Source organism: Elephantulus edwardii, unplaced genomic scaffold, assembly GCF_000299155.1.
Source record: "Elephantulus edwardii isolate Elephantulus edwardi_28Jun2011 unplaced genomic scaffold, EleEdw1.0 scaffold00400, whole genome shotgun sequence".
NCBI lineage: Eukaryota > Metazoa > Chordata > Mammalia > Macroscelidea > Macroscelididae > Elephantulus > Elephantulus edwardii.
This window is the reverse complement of record NW_006400150.1, coordinates 336,806-353,763: the sequence shown is the minus strand read 5'-3', so window position 1 is coordinate 353,763 and position 16,958 is coordinate 336,806. Positions and strand designations below refer to the sequence as shown.

Below are 16,958 nucleotides of genomic sequence, written 5' to 3'. Positions count from 1 at the left end.
GGAAGCCCAAAATCTCTGTAAATGTTTATGAAAATTAATAAAATATAATTATAGAAAAAAAAAAAGAAAGCACAAGGATTGTTCGCAATTGCTCCCTTCTCCTAAGTCACACCGCTTAGAGCCTGTCGTGTCCTCAGACAGTTCACCAATCTAATTAAACATGCAGAGTGAAGCAAGGTGGTCTGGAGTGTCCTGACTTCCCCTTGCCAGCTGTCTGCCAAGCTTCCTCAATCATCAGCAGCAGGTTGAGTGGTCTAATAAAAAAGTAACACGTCCCCTGCAGAGCTGTCCTCCTTAGCAGAGCAGTCATACAGCCCATGGGCCTCGGAGGGAGACTCCTGAGCTACAGCTTGACTGGGGCGTGGGGCAAACGGGACCTGCCAGCTTCTGTGTGGCTGCGGCTTTTAGACACTGCTGGGCCAGACACAGTCCAGCTGCTGAGGAGCAGAGAGGTTGTTGAAGGGAATAGTGACCAGGGGTAATTCTGGGCCATTCAGTCGATGAGATAGAGCTATGACATTTCGAAAATAAGCTTGAATTGGCTTTGTTCTCCCAATATTTTATGATGTGTTCTGGCACATCTACCTTCAATGAACATTCTTTGGAATAGGACTAATCTTATTTTTTCAGACTTCTACTCTTATCTTTGATTCAGAAGTACTCAGTTTACCTGCCTAAAGTAGAAAGCCCATCCCATAAATGAAAACACAAGCTTCTCCATTCTTGCCATTGTTTGAAAAGCTAACACCTGGAAGGTGACAACCAATGTTTATGTATTCGTTGTTCTGTAGCATTAAGGGGAGCTCTGGTAGCCTAGTGAGTAGGGATGGGGGGGCTGCATTGCCAAACCAAAAGCCACATCTCTCTAGTGGTTCCAGTTCACCGGCAGCTCAGTGGGAGAAAGAGGGGCAGTCTCTTCCTCAGCTGTTTACAGACTCTGAGAACTTCCTGGAGGGTCAGCTGTGAGTTGGATATGACCCATTGGCTCTGACAGAATGGAAATACTGGATTATTAAATAGAGAGAATTGAACTCTGGTGCTGTAGCCTGTAGAGAGTTGTGCTGCTAACATAAAGGTCACATGTAGGTCACATCTCTCTATGGTTCAAATTCCCAAGCAGCTCAGTGAGAGAAAAAAAGTAGTTTTCTACTCCCATGCGATTTATAGCCTCTGAAAAACCCTCTGGAGGGTCAGCTATGAGTTAGCTCCAGGCAATGTGTTTGATGGGGTTTTTTATGGTTTGTTTTTGTTTTATTTTGTTTTTGAGATGACTGGTATGAGAAGTGACAGTGTTATGCAGGAGTGCTAGAACTTAAGTACCCCAGAACAACATTCCCACAAAACCGAAACACTGAGGGGAGGGCATGTCATCGAAGTATAGTGAGACCTGTTTATTACTGAGAGGAAGAAGTTTCTGGGTCTGAATAATGGTACAAAAACATAATCAAGTTACACATATTTTTTTTTCTTTCTACAGGAAATAGCCCTCAAGATAGTCCCAGAAATTTCTCCCCCAGTGCCTCAGCCCATTTCTCATTTGCACGGAGGTAAGAACTAATTGTGAAAGGAATGTAAAATGTTACTTCAGGAATCCTGCCCCCCTCCTCTGACGTTCTGGGATCTGGTTCATTATTACATAAGGCTTTTGTGAGTACAGTACAGGGCCCCACCATGTTGGTGTTGTGAAGTGCTGTGGAGTTGGTTCTGACTCACGGAGATCCTGTGCAGGGCATGACAAAGCACGCTGCCCCGTCCTGCACCACCCTTAAGTTTATTCCTGTGGTTCAACCTCCTCCCGTCCCAGCCACTGTGTCAATCCATCTTATCCCCTCAACCACGAATAACTAACACACGATCGTCAAAGACTTTTTCAGACTTCCCCCTGCTTTTCTTCCAATTTCAACTTTCCGTTTTTAGGTTTTAAGCACTATCAACACGTGAAAATTTGAACACAACACCTGTGTCCACTCAGTGAATATTACATTCAGAATGATATACTTCCAGGCTAAAAACAAATTTTAAAAAATCATTATACAGGAGCCCATCATATCTTTAAAATACAACTTGTACAAAAATAAAATGAACTTAATTTCTTTAAGCAAGAAGAAAATGCAAATCTCACTATAGTATACTTTTAAGCATGACATGAATCAGAGTTTCTTAATCCTGCCAGATTTCTGGAAATTGAGAAAATCTAATAATTAAGTGGGTGATTAGAGGACAGATGAATTTTATTTCTGTGCTATAAAAATACACAAACCCCCAGGCATGTTAATTTTTGACAAATTGACCATAAACCGTGACAAGAGATTATCACAGGAGACCTTGAGTTCATTTTGCATGAATTTCCAGATGGAGCCCCCTCTACACTCTTCAAAAGTATTAATTTAGATTAGGCCATGAGTGAGCATCTTTTACAACTCTTTTTCTCCCAACTAAATGGACTCTTGTGTTAGTTATGAAAACTCAAATACTATGTTTTTTATTTAACTTAAGATCTTTCTCTTCTTTAGAACTGATTGGTTAGCCAGGAAACATGGAATTCCCCCCGTTCCATTCCATGTGGTGTGCATTTTGAGCCTATGAAGAAATGCCATTTTATGTCCTTACCCTATTATTTTTAAAAATGTGGTTGTGTATTGAACTTATATCAAAGGAATATTACTGGTTTTTAAATTATTCCTAGGCAGTGGGGTAAAGGTCAGACTTACGAGTTATTCCTCATTGTACTTGCTCGATGTTATAATTCTCCATCAGTGGGCATCCCGTGTAATAAATACAGCAGTCTACTTAACAGTGTGGAAAACATCACTACACATCTGCTGTCCATATTGTCTAGTCCATATTTTAGGGTATAATTACCAAGTTAACTTATTCCTATTGATTTAAAGTAAAAGGATGGACATTAGTATCATAGTCTAGTAGATTTTTTTCTTAAGCTAGAATCATGTTCTCAGTGCAAACTTTAATACTAATTTAGTTCATCTGATGTTGATGAACATGTTTTCCTTTGTAAGCTGTGAAAGGCAGGTCTATACTGGAACATTTCATTTGTATTATCCTGGTAGTGCAGTGATAAGAAATCATGCTGCCAACCCTAAGGCATGTGGTTGGAGTCCACCAGTTTGCTGCAGGGGATGGGCCGGGAGATGCCATTTAAAGCCTCTGACAATTTGCTAGAGGGTCAACTATGATTCACTTTCAACTCAAGGACACTTAACAGCAGTACTGCAATAGTATTTTTCACAAACGCCATTGTGTCCTGTACTCCCATCAGATGCTTCTTCCCTCCTTTTTTATTTAACATAACATAGAATTTCCATCTGCCAGGAAAATGACTCTTCTCAGAAAGGCTTTGTTGCTGTGGCAAGAATGTGGGCTTTTCTTCAGATAAGTTTTATTGGTCACTACTGCAAAGAAAAGAAAACATCATTATTAGGATCCAAATCGTACTTGTGTGATATCTGCCTAGGAAAAAAGGGCATGCTTTCTCTTAAGTGCTGTCTATAGCATATATAGTCACTTATGATTGCAGTTGTCATGGTAATGAAAATGCAGTGGTCCTTTGTGCTCCATTTGAGTAAATAGACACGGACAACTTAGGTAACTTTATGAGACATAAATTATTTCTGGTTTGTGCCTGCACAAAATACTGAGAAAGCTCTTGTTTAAACACCTTTCTCGTTGTGTGTTTTCCGGAGTAAGCAAACGTAATTTATGCTTCAGAACTAATAAGAACATGTCTCCTCTTGGAATTGTTCACTCGTCTGAAATATGTTCACTGATACCTGAGGGAAAGGAGAGTTAATGAATCACAAAACAAAGTCATGGTGGAGGAAATTGTGTCCCTCACTCTTTCCAGAGACTAGTTTCTGATAATTGCTATTAAATGGACTGAATAATTCTTCTAAAATCATATCCCTTTTTTATGTTTTAAAGTTGGAGGTGTATTAAACATAAAGTATGAGAATAATTCTAAGCCTTTAATAAATAACCAGAAAAGAAACAACTTGTACCTGTTTAACTGATAGTCAAATATCTTTCTTAGTATGCTATTATAGTGATTTTTTCGCTTCTAGTTCTACCTAGTATTTTGATGGTTTAAAAAATATTTTCAGAGAATATATAATTGAATTTTCAATTTTCCCTTTTACTGATATCTTTACATACATCTTATTTTGCTTCTGTGTTTTTTTGTTTGTTTGTTGTTTTTTTAAATCCTCTTAATTCAATTATACTCCAATCATGGCACAGAAATGACAGGTAAATGTTACCAAAAAAAATCTTAACATTGTAACAGTTCTGTGATTGTCCACTTTAATTTCTCCATTTCGTTCTTGTGGGCCATTCACCTTTAGTGAAGCCAATAATTATCATAGCTAATAACTATATTTTCACTAAAATAGGAGCTTTTTTGTGTGAACTCTACTTGTAATGTTTCTCACATTCAAGTCTAATGCTCTTCACTGCCTTCAGTTTACTGTGAATGTGTCTGTGGTAAATTTTGTTCACCCTTATCTTTTATTTAATTAATCTAACATAAATTACAAAAGAAAAATCTGCATTTGTCCACTGTACATACAAATGTAAAATACTCATCAGAAAATGTATTTTCTCTGTTTTATTCCCTGACAAATTTGTGTATTTTCACAATGTCATGAGATTTTATTTATTTTTTTTTAGTCAGTTTCAAGTCTCTGGAAACTTTGCAAATAAGGACATCTCTCTGGAATTCTAGAAATTTCAGAAAATTTCCTTTCTGGTGTCCCTTTGTTTTAGCAGCATTACTTTCTGTGCTAATGCATTAACCCCCTGAGGTCCTTGTAATGACTGTCATTCAGAGCCGGAGTTCTACTCAGCATCCATTCCACCAAACTCCATTTGAAAATATAAACAGTTCTCATGTCATCAAGACTGCTGACACTTTGCCTTGAAGACGGAGGTAGATAACTCTCCTCTTTGGATTAAGTTCCACTTGGAGAGGAGAATCTTCTGTCCTGCCCCTCACTGTGCCTGGCCACGGCTCTGCAAGAGGCTTTCAAATGACTCTTTATGAAGTCAGGTCATGCCTGAAGCCAATAACTCTTAAGGGATTCTGAGCCTAAGGCCAGACACTTTCTTAGTACAAGAGCTATCTGCCACTTAAACTTGAGCCAGCCACTGATCCCTTCCTTCCTCAGTGTGATGAGGAGAACAGTTTCCTGGAAATAATGAGCTGAGAGTCTTTAGAATGCAGTGGAAGTCCCCACAGGCTCCTGTGCCAGGCAGTAATCCAGGTCCTTCCCAGAGCCTCAGCCTGGGTTATCAGCTTCCAGATAAGAGTGTTCTTCTTATTCCCTCTCTGTTTTTATTAATTTGAATCTGCTGAGTCTGACAGTTGTAATTATCCTTGGTATTCATTTTATCAAAGTGTATTAGTGAGAGATCAATACTATGGATCAACCCATTCGCTTTCCCCTTGTTTGGGTGTATTGATTCTGTTTAAATAAAAGTCAACCTACTGTATAATGTTTGTTTACCCTGACCATTGCGGAGCATTTTCACATTGTCACAGACTATGTTCATGTCATTTGTTTCACTAAAAATACTCGCTTTCCCCGGGGTTCCCTTGTAACAGTACTCCAGGATTGGCCTGAGCTAAAGTTCCTTTCTCAATAGGACTGATGGACGCCGCTGGTCCCTGGCTTCTCTCCCCTCCTCTGGCTATGGGACAAACACACCCAGCTCCACAGTTTCTGTAAGTACCTGATTTTCCTCCTCTCCCTCATCACAACAGGGGCATTACTTAGCCAGTGTTTTCTCTGGCTGTTTCCTAGTAGGAAAAAGAAGATAAATTCTGCGTATCTGCCACTCCAGATAGGTTACGCATCATATGATGTGCTGACAAACACAAAAAGGACATACTTTCACTGCAAGCTTTTACACTGCGGTGCATAAATTGAGCAAGTCCCAGGATTGCTAGTTTAGAGGACATTGGAAATTTTTGTTTGAATACCATTTGTAGTTTCTGGGTTACAAAAATACAGTCTTGGCTGTATTACTTTAGCTTAGTGCCAGTGATATTAGTGCTGAGAATACCATTAAACTTTGGTAGCCTTGTTTTACTTTTCTTGTGCAACTTATGATGAAGTTGTTTGTTTTCTCCTTTAAATGGAAAAAAAAAGCAAAACTTAAACTTCAAGAAATATCTTTTAAGATAAGATTATAAGAATAGCAATTAGGAAAAAGAAGTAGATAAATGAAGATATAAGATGAAACCATAAAGATAAACTATAGGAAGAAGGATAGGCACTCTTGCCCCAAATAAAAGCATTTCTGTAAGAAGCCCAGCAAAACTGGAAACAATTCAGAAAGATAAGTGTTTTCTCAGCTTACATTTGCAATGTTGTTGACTAACTGTCTCTGCAAAGCTTTAGAAGTCAAGTGGTTATTTAAAAGACCTGGTACCTTATAGGTGTTCAGTAATTACCTGCTGAGGTTGTCCAGAGGCTCTTGAACCAGGCAGGGCAATAAACCTGGTGACTCTAGGGTACTTCCTGGTTTATTTCCTTCCTCATTTCCTTACAGCCTGTGGTGATTGTTTAAGGGCTAACTATCTATTGCGTTTTTTCTATAGTTCTGTGTCAAGCACATCAATTCACTCATCTCAGAAACAGATTGACAAGAAATTATATTAAAATGGCAACTGCCTTCCATTTCTTTTGCTTGTGATTCCAGAATCCCAAGTGTAATATTATATGGGAGTTTTGGTGCACCTATGGTGATAATTTATAGTCCATGTGCATCGTTACTTTGAGAAACATCTTGCTACCTCTGACTAGTTACAGTGGCAGGTCAGCCTCATATCTGAAAAAAAGATGTTTGAAAATTCTGAATGGCATCAGTGGAAAATATTCTCCCTAAATAATAATGAGGTCTTCGTAGGTTCTTGTGATCAAATCCACCATTGGTCATTAGTCCATATGTTAGTGGTAGAAAATACAGAAAGCCTAATGTGAGTAAAAATATTGAAACTGACAAAAACCAATCAAACAAATAATATTCTAATTTCTAAATACTGTTCTTCCCCAGACCTGTGGGAGTCTTTAAGTAGAATCAAGCCAAGAATAGACAGAATGTTTGGCTCTTTGTTTGTGTGACTTTCTATACATGTTCTCCTTTTATTCACCCTATGCCAGAAATTCAAATTCATGTCTCCTGATTCCAAACTTCTGCTTCTTTCACTTGTATCATCTTACATTGCTCCTTAGTCAAGAGTATTGTAGTCTGGATAGAAATCTCTGTTTTGTAAGACAAATAGAGAAAGTAAACACTAATTCTTTTTCTTCCTCTAGTAAATCACTCTGTATTTTTAAAATGAATTTATAAGGAAAGGATGTGTGCATAAAGTCAAACTCCATTTGGTACAAATACTTTTAACAAATACAAATAGTTCTTATAGGTGTGCTGCGCTTTAGTCTAACTACTTTAAATGCACTGATTCACTTAATCCTAAAAAGGTAGTTGCTGTTGTTTTCCTCATTTTATGGATCAGAAATCTGAGACTCACGGATTTACCTGGGAGTGTTTCCAACTCCACTGCTTTGCTGTTAAGAGTACAGTAAGTAGGCTACACTCAAATCTCTTGACTCTTTTTAAGGAATTTACATGTTTAATTTACAATGTTTAAAACAAATCTTGTAACCAAAAGGCCAGACCTGTCCATCTGACATAATGGAATCATTGCTGCCACTGTCTTGTGGATATGCTTAAGAGGCCTTCCTAAGGCAATATTTAGGCAGACACATATTTCGTATATCTAATGGCAGCCTTTGGAAGGAAAAGTGGCATCCACTTCCATAACAGCTTGCCTCCGGAAACCCTATGAACCTGGAGAGAGGATGAAAGGCACCCAAGCGTTGAGGACTCTCCTTCATAGGGTCGCTATGAGTCGCCTGCGACTTGATGGCACTTACCAACAACAGTGGCAGCCTAGTGGTACAGAGCTGTGCTGCCAACTTAAAGGCAGATGGTTTGAATCCACCAGTTGGTTCAGGGAAGAAAAATAGACAGTCACCTTGTGTGTGATTTACTGACTCCACTGAATCCACTAGCAGGTCAGCTGTGAGTTTGTTCTGACTCGATGGCATGTAATAACAGCAGTAGTTTCTGACAGAGCTCGAGTGGCTCACAAAGGAGGGAGTTGCTCCCTGGTAATTGGGAGAAAAATGAGCTAGTCTCTTCTACCCTCCAAAAATTCACAGGATTGTCAGTCATGACAGTTGAGTTGTGATCAAAGACAAGACAGCTTTTCTCCTAAGTATTTTATTGAAGATGGTAATGCCAGGTTAACAGTTAATCTTACTTTTTTTTTAAAAAATAATGAAATTTTATCTCAGAGGTGACCTTGTTCCCTTTGTTTAACGGTGGAAGGAGTTGTTTAATTTGTGGACTGTATATGCTATTGTGCAAAAATTCAGTTATTGATTGTTAAAAGTAATGAGTGGAAACTAGAATAGATCTCATCTTCACTTTCTTGGTCTTCTTGCCCTTTAATATCACAGCAAAACTTGTGTAAAGATGCTAGTTCCTAGTGGTATTTTCCTTTTTTCCAAATTGCTCTTCAGTTCTAATTTCACTTGGTTAGTAAGTTTGTCAGTCAAGCATCTGTGATTTTTTAGATTAAGAAGTGTATAATGTATACAAATAAAATTATAAACATACATCATAGAGTTTAAATTTTACAGATAATTATGCTGTTAGTTGAACTCCAGTACTGCTAGTGCAGAAATGTAAATATTATCATAGCTTTATCCTTTGTATATTATGGAAATGGCAACACTGGAAAATGTTAAAAATGCTATCTCCTGCAATTGGAAAGATTTACTCATATGAAGTTAATCAGCTCTACAAAGGAAGATTTAGTACTACTGCCTTTTAACTTCAAATTTAAATACTTCTTTTAACTTTAAATTTTGCAGCTGAAAAATTAATTTGTGAAACTATTCCAAGATCATAATTTTAGCATTCAGATCATAATTTTTAATTTTAAAATAAAGTCATGAGGAATTGCAGTAGTAAATGACATCATTCCTCCCCATGTATTTCTTACAGCTATAGTAATTTCTGCTGTAAATATGAAATATATATGGATAGGACTTTTAACAAATAGGAACTTCTGCATGAATATTAATAAAATTCTTTGCAAAATGTTTGTCTTGAAAGATTAACTGCTTAATTGATATTACAACAGAACTTTTTTTTTAACTTCTAATAGTCTTGGTAACTCGCAGCACATTATTGTGTGTAAACCTTCATTCTTCAGGAGTCAGTTTGATTCATCAATTAAGTACTAAGGATATGCTCACTTGCTGGGTGATGAGAATGGGAGAACTTGTAAAAGTTACCCACCTAATGCTCCTCTCTACCCAATCCCTTTTACTCTCTTACTCTGAAATAAAAGGCACTTTTCTGATGTCCCCCTATATATTACAGATCTATAATAATTTTCTCTGAATCCTTTGAGCCTATTGTTGTTAAGTTCTGTCAAGTAGTAGATGACTCATAGCGATCTTATGAATGAAAGCCCTTAACCCGTATAACTTTCATCATTTCTCTAAGTTCATAGAGTTTCTGGAGGCAAGCTATTTTGGAAGTGGATGCCACATTTCTTTGAGCCTAGCTTTAAGAAATTTATTTTTGAGTTTTGAAAAGGTAACAGATTCCTACACAAGTACATAACTGCCTGGCTGCAGCTGGACTACAGCTCATCAACAATGTTTTAGTATCTTAATGACTATTCACATTAAATTCTGTGTTGCTGTTATTAGATACCATCAAATTGGCAAACTGTGTACTCACAGCAGCGCCATGTGTGGCAAAACACTCTCCTGTCAGAGCCATCTTCACAGTCACTGCTGTTGGAGCCTCTTTTTACAGTCACCTTGTTAATCTATCTCCTCTTTTTGGCTCACCTTCTACCCTGCTAACCATGTAGTGTCCATCTCCAGGGACAGAGACCTCCCGATGATATGCCCAAAGTATGTGAGATAAAGACTTGTTCTCTACTCACTTCCAAAGAACATTCTGGCTGGACTTCTTCCAATAAAGACGTGGTTGGTTTTCTGGCAGTTTATGGTGTATTCAGTAATCTTCACCAACACCATAATTAAGAGTATCAGTTTTTTTTTCTGTTTTTTTATATTCCTTGTCCAGATTTTTTTAAATTAATTTTAATGAAAATTTACAGAGACTTAGGGTTTCCAGTCATTCATTATTGTACTTTTCTCCTTGCCCATCCCTGCTCCCCCAATAATTCACTCTTCTCCTTGAAAAGTAAAAGAAAAACTCTTTCATTGTTATGCAATCCCTCTGCCCAAGCCCACTGCACTGTGCAGCCTTCATTCTGGACTCCTGTCATAACAATAATACCTAATCATATAACCCTTTTAAACAATTCTGTCCCTCATCTGTTGCAATGTAGTATACATGATTCCTCCCCTTCTTCTCTGTCTTTCCTCAACCCCAATGTCAGTCCTGTTTTACAATAGTGACCCTGTGCAATATTTGTCCTTTTGTGACTATTTCACTCAGCATGATGTCCTTTAGGATCATGCATTTAGCATAGTGTTTCATGAGTTCCTTGTTTTTCAGTGCTGCATAGTATTCCATTGTGTGAATATACCAGAGCTTCTCTATCCATTTGTTGATGGGCTCTTGGGTTGTTTCCAGCTAAACATGGGTTTGCATATCTCTGCTTTTACATGCACGTGAGGCAATTGGAAATATATTGGCTTGAGTCAGGTACACCTTTCCTCTTCAAAGTGTCATCTTTGCTTTAACATGTAAAAGAGGTCTGTTGTTGTAGAATTGCCCAGTGTTTGATTCCTTGATTGTTGTAACCATGACAATGACTGTGTATCCTACCAAAAGAAAACCTATGAAAATGACAAATTTTTTATCTAGGTATGGTAATGTTGTTTATTAATGGAGTCACTTGTAAGGCTTTTGTTTTCTTTATGTTGAGACATGATTTATTTGAAATAATTTCACATCAATTTAATTATTTTACCACCAAAAGAAATTTGTGTATATTTATGAAAAAAATTGCAAATTTTGTAGTTCTGAGTTTTGGAATCTTGGTAAAGAATTTTCTTGTTGACTTTTTTTCCTTTTGACCCATATGTACAGATTTCTTTCTTCTGTTCTCTAGTTGCTAATTTTCTGATTTCTGTTCTATCACCACTACCTTTTCTAATTCCCATAGATGATACACACATAAGATGTGTGTGGTATGCCCAAGAAAATAATGTGTGAGAAAGTTGCCCAGGTGGCAAAAATACATTATCTGCCTAAAAATGCAGAACTTTTTTTCTGCTTACACTGATGATTGCATTATTATTTCTTTGATTTCTTGAGCTTACTACATAGCTCCTGTATTATCTTTCCTTTTTTCATAGTGAAATTATTTGAGATTACAACTTTACTTTCTGAATAGAGGTTTTAGTTGCATCTTTTATGTATTTCGAGGAAAGTTTTCATGCCTGTGGTTTGTAAGATAATCTCATTACATCCTAGAATTATCCCCTTTGTCTCAGTATATATTTCAGAAAGTGTTTTTATAGATTCTTGGTGTGGGGATATTTTTAAGTTTTAGTCATTAATTTCTAGTATTACTGCATTGCTCTACGTCAATATTTATGAAGTGTGCCTTTAATGTAATGACTTTTTTTAATTAAGACAAGCCTAATAAACCTTATATTTTCAAGTGAATGCTACCTTTCAAAATGTGCTTTTTAAAAACCATTTTATAATTACTAAAAAAATTCTCAGTTCTTTTTTAAATAGAATTGTGAGTTTATGTCCCACAGAAATCAAAACTAGAGCCAGCTTTCTTTGCTTTATGGTTCTTTGTCTTAGACTGATGAAGAACAGAGATGTTGAACTTTTCCGTTTGCAACTTTTCTTGCTCAAGTGAATGCTTTCAGAAAAGCAAATCTATATCCAAGGGATGGAAATATCCCACTCACTCCATTGAAGTGATATTTTTATAAAGAAGAGAAAGTGATACGTTGGCTAAGAAAGAAAGGGGAAAAATATTATAAATTTTTAAGGCAATGGTATTATTGAAAAAATATCTTCTAGATTCCTTCCCCTGATTGCTGACAACATGTTTTATTATGTGCTAGACAGAGAGGCTCACACATCATCTAATTATTTTGTGACTAAAAAGTCACCAGGCATCTTTGTAAGCAGTAGTAGAAACAAGAGTTAACATTATCAGTTGCAAACTACTATGTGATTGAATGCACTGAATTCTTACCCTGAACTGTCACTTGATTGATCTGGCGCATTTTCTGAATCTTGTTTTTTCCTAGAAAAGGCACTGTTTTACAAATATTGTCTTATAGGTAAATTGATGGCATTTTTGCCTCTTAGAAAGAGCACCGGGGTACACGTTTAGGCAGTAGTTCTTGTAACTATAATATAAATGGGGAAACATGTGGAAGGTGGACTCACCCAGGTTTAGTGCTTTGATTTCCTATTCGTTTGATGAATTTCATTTCAATGCCGTATGTAACCTCACTGTGGTTTGTTGTAGTCATCCTGTTCCTCCCAGGAGAAGTTGCATCAGTTACCATACCAACCAACGCCAGATGAATTACACTTTTTATCAAAACATTTTTGTACCACCGAGAGCATCGCTACTGAGAACAGATGCAGAAACACCCCAATGCGCCCCCGTTCCCGAAGTCTGAGGTATGTAGACCTTACCACCAACAGTAACATAGTTAACAAAACAAACCCCACTGCCGGCAAGTCAGTTCCAACTCATAGTAACCCTGTACCAGCGGGGCTGGCTATTTTCACTGATTACAAAGGTATCATTTTGGCCTTTTAACTCTTGTGTGGTGGGATGAAGATGAGGCCAGCTGCTTTTATAAAGACTAGGGCGTTGAAAACCCCATGGGGCAGTTCTACACCATCCTACAGTTGCGTCTTTATGAGTTGGAATTGATACCAATGGATAATTTATATAGGTATGGTTAATTGCCTTGTGAGCTGTGGTATGATTCCCCCTCCCCCATATACTTGTTATTGTTAATTACCACAGAAAGGCATCCCCCTTCCCCCTTCTTTCTCAGTTTTAAATCCACACAATTCACTAATTACTGCAGTTGCCTTATGGGGCCACCTATAAAATGTCTAGGCATTTGAAATTTCAAGGCAATCAATCTTAACTAGAGTACAAGAGTAGTTTAGATTTTTATTTAACTTCAGAAAGAAGGAAATCAATTGAAAAGGAAGGGCAGCAAACAAATAAGAGTGTTTTTCAGATTCTACATTATAAATGCTCACCCCAGTATTTGTTCTTTCTTTTAATTGTAAGTCTTGTTTTTACCAGAATTATGCACAAGCTTCCAGGTATTTAGATTCCCTGAATATTAGATTCTCTGGATTCTACATGTGGTAGAGCTAATTTTGCTTTGACTTGGTTTCATATAATGTGTCCTATTTGGTTCCTCAGGAGCAAACTCTAAGATAGATATTAGTGTTCAGGTCTGCAAGTTTATTAGAGAGTGCTTCTGTAGAAGGAAGAAAAGAAACAGGACTGAACAGAGAGAAAAGTTAAGTTGTAGTACAATCCCAGTAGCCTTATCTAAAACCTGCAGGGACAAACTCCTCAGGAGCTTAAGACCTGTGAAAATTGCACCTCTGAGGAAAAATGACCTGACCCTCATATCCCCTATTGAATCACTGGGCTCATTGTTGAATTTGGTCACCTTGGGAAGGTCCTGACTTTGCAGAAAGCACTTTCTTTCTGCTGAGGTGGTCTTTGAAGTGGATTAGAACTGATGGCATCTGCCAATAGTGATGACTGGACTATATAGATCCTCTTGAAAGGGGATGAGGATATATTTGAGAAGATTTCTCCTTGTCTGCTCCAGAATGGATCATAATGTCATAGAAATGGAGCACTTGACTGTTTTAAGATTTGACCTAATAGATGTTGTTTTTGTTGATTGCTGTCGAGTTGAGCATGACTCATAGTAACCCTATGTACAAAAGCCCCTCTACAGCTGTCGACATTTATCAAAGGTCTAGAGTTTCCGGAGGCATGTCGTTTAGGAAGTAAATGCCACTCCCGCTTCCAAACTTGTCATGGAATGTTATTGGTTGAGTTGCTTTGGTGGCCTAGTGGCAAGAGAAGTGATGTTGTTTACTTATATTTTTTACCTTTCTTAAACATAGTCAGACAGGATAATTGCGGGATATCCTATATATTCTTTTGAAATATAAAATGGAAGATTAATTTTACTACTTTGCCTAGAAGCATAGAGGAATTGTGTCTTATTAAATAGGTCTTATTGTGGGTTTTATGAAAGGAGTTCCTGGAATATCTATATTAACCAAGTCCTCTCAGGAATATATAATATTCACATGCTCATAGTTGTGCAACTATGTACTACTAGGCAAGGCATGACCCTATTATTGATGGGAAGAAAGTAAAGCCCACAGTGATTTATATTACACAGAATGACTACCTCAGCATCCAAATAAATATAGACTAGAAAATGGATTTCGATTATGACATCTGTGCCATGGAAGACATTTAAACCTCTTCAGTGGTGTGAGGCTGAGCTCAGGTGTATGAAAAAAGTGTGAAATTATTCTGTTAAATGTGTCCACAATGTTTGAATTAATGTTTGTAGTGACTGATTTTGTTTTATACTGGAATTCATTAATTAGCTTCCAGAACTGCACCAATTCATACTAAATGCAGAACAAAATCTCAATTTAATGACATTTTCTGTGCCAGCTTTTTTGTACTGCTTCTACAATTGTCTTGTGGCGTTCTACTTCTTGAACCTTCTTTTTGGAATCCTGTGCAGGGCATCCCTGTTTTTGTAGATAAGCATGTGTATGTGTATTCTAATGACTGATTTTGTAGTTTATGACCCAATATACTTTCCCTTATGAAGGCTGCATAGTACTTTTGATATAGCTCATTGTTGATAAATAAAAAGCTTATTTTCATTCCATTCTGTGACAAATTTAAAAGGACAATTTGCTTTACTTGCAGCCCTGGACGTTCTCCTGCCTGCTGTGACCATGAAATAATTATGATGAACCATGTCTACAAAGAAAGGTTCCCAAAGGTAATGTATTGAATTTAAGATGCCACACATCGAAAAGAACAGGCTGCATAGGTTCGGAGGGTGCCAGATGGTTGTGTGAGGCATTGGCCCACTGCAGAAATAAGTGGCATAAAACACCACCTGAGCATTATTAGAAAGGTAAAATCCCCAAAATTTTAAGCTGAAACCTCTGAGAACTATTCATTCTCACTGCTAAACTGGCTTGCATGTAAACCCTGATGGTTTTGTGTACATAGAGATCTGCTTTGTTAGCCCATAGGCCATTTGTGCTTCTTGTCAGCTTTTCTGGGTCTGATGCTATGACTTCAAGCAGAAGTTCTTTTCTTCCTCAGACACCTTTATTTCAGTATATCATGATTTTTTTAATTGTTTTCTTTTTCTTTGACATCCCATCTCTTTACCCTTTTTATTTTTTAAGGCATATTATTTATTACCTTAGAAGTGAAAGTACAGTTGCCATATTCCCCAGTTAGATGGTTAAGAGGAAGTTTAATTAAGCCAGAGAGGAATCTGTGAAAGCGTTGCCAGTCCCCAGCTCCAAGGAGCTGCTGTGTGACAACCCCCTTGCCTGGTGTCCACATCTTCCCATCAAAGCATGTGTGTACATTTCAGGGAGGACAAACCACCTCCTATGTCATTCCTCTTCCACACCCTTTTCAGTCTGTAAGCCTGAAGCAGAAGAATAAAAGGAAATCTTAGGCTCCATAAATCAGCAGTAGAACACTTATTATTTTTAATGAACTCAACAGAGATGTCATTGATTAAAGCTGTTTTAGCTATTTGTCACATGTTACTAGTTCAGCAGGGACACGGATACTGACTATAGCTACATAATACTGGCTAAGGTTTAGAGGGAATTAGGACACAGTATTCTCCCTTCATATATAATTAAGCAGAGATCAATGCTTAGGCAATGATTAGTAGGTGATGCTACGAATGGAATGAAAATAGCAAAGAAAACAACAGATTTATTTGACCCTTGGCTTTTACTCATGAAAGAATTCCTCTATTCCCCTCACCAAAATTTTTTCTGAACCATCTTGTTGATTTCATTGTGGAACTATCACTAAACTGTATAATTTGAAATAGTGACATTAATTGCATTTACCATATTGTGTAAACATCAATACTGTCCGTTTTCAAAGGTGTCACGTAATCCCAAACAGAAATTCAGTAACTCGCCTTCTCCTCTTCCCCTTTCCCTGTACGTGATAACATCTAATGAATTTTTTGGCCTATGCCAGGTATTTTATATAAGTGGTGCTATGTAATATGTACTGTTTTGTGTCTGACTTGCTTTAATTGGCACAGACTTTTAAGTCACCAGTATTGTAGCATGTATCAAAACATTATTCTCTTTATGACTGAATGTTGTTGTGTACCCTCAAGTCAGAACCAACCCACAGCCGACCCTCTGGTGACTTTTCAAAGGCAGTTAATTGCACGGAAGGAGACTGTCCATCCTTCTCCCGCACTGTGTCTGGTAGACTGAGCCACCACGTGCCTTCAGGATTGCAGTGCCGCTTCTTGCCACTAGGCCACCAGAGCTCCCTTATGACTGAATAACATTCCATGTTATGTTTTTATAAGGAGCCCTGGTTGTACTGTGTTTAAGTGTTCAACTGTTACAAAAAGAAAAAAAAAAGGTAGATAGTTCAAACCCACCATGGGACAAAGAGGTGACTGCTTCTGTAAAGATTTACAACTTGGCAAACCCTATGAGGGAGTTTTATTCTGTAATACAGTATCCCTCTGAGGCAGAATTGACACCCTCAATGACAGTAGCTTCAGTGTGTGTGTATGTGTGTGTGTGTGTGT

General features: G+C 37.5%; 1 protein-coding gene across 1 annotated transcript in view; it reads left to right on the top strand.

Annotated features, from left to right (window-relative positions):
- The window catches only part of MAST4 (microtubule associated serine/threonine kinase family member 4), a 978,185-nt gene that overhangs the window by 881,553 nt on the left and 79,674 nt on the right, over positions 1-16,958 (top strand). Inside the window, exons 6-9 of the mRNA XM_006902373.1 lie at positions 1,478-1,547; positions 5,659-5,737; positions 12,581-12,738; positions 15,065-15,140. Coding sequence (XP_006902435.1) covers positions 1,478-1,547; positions 5,659-5,737; positions 12,581-12,738; positions 15,065-15,140 — 383 coding nt within the window. The remainder of the gene's footprint in view (positions 1-1,477; positions 1,548-5,658; positions 5,738-12,580; positions 12,739-15,064; positions 15,141-16,958) is intronic.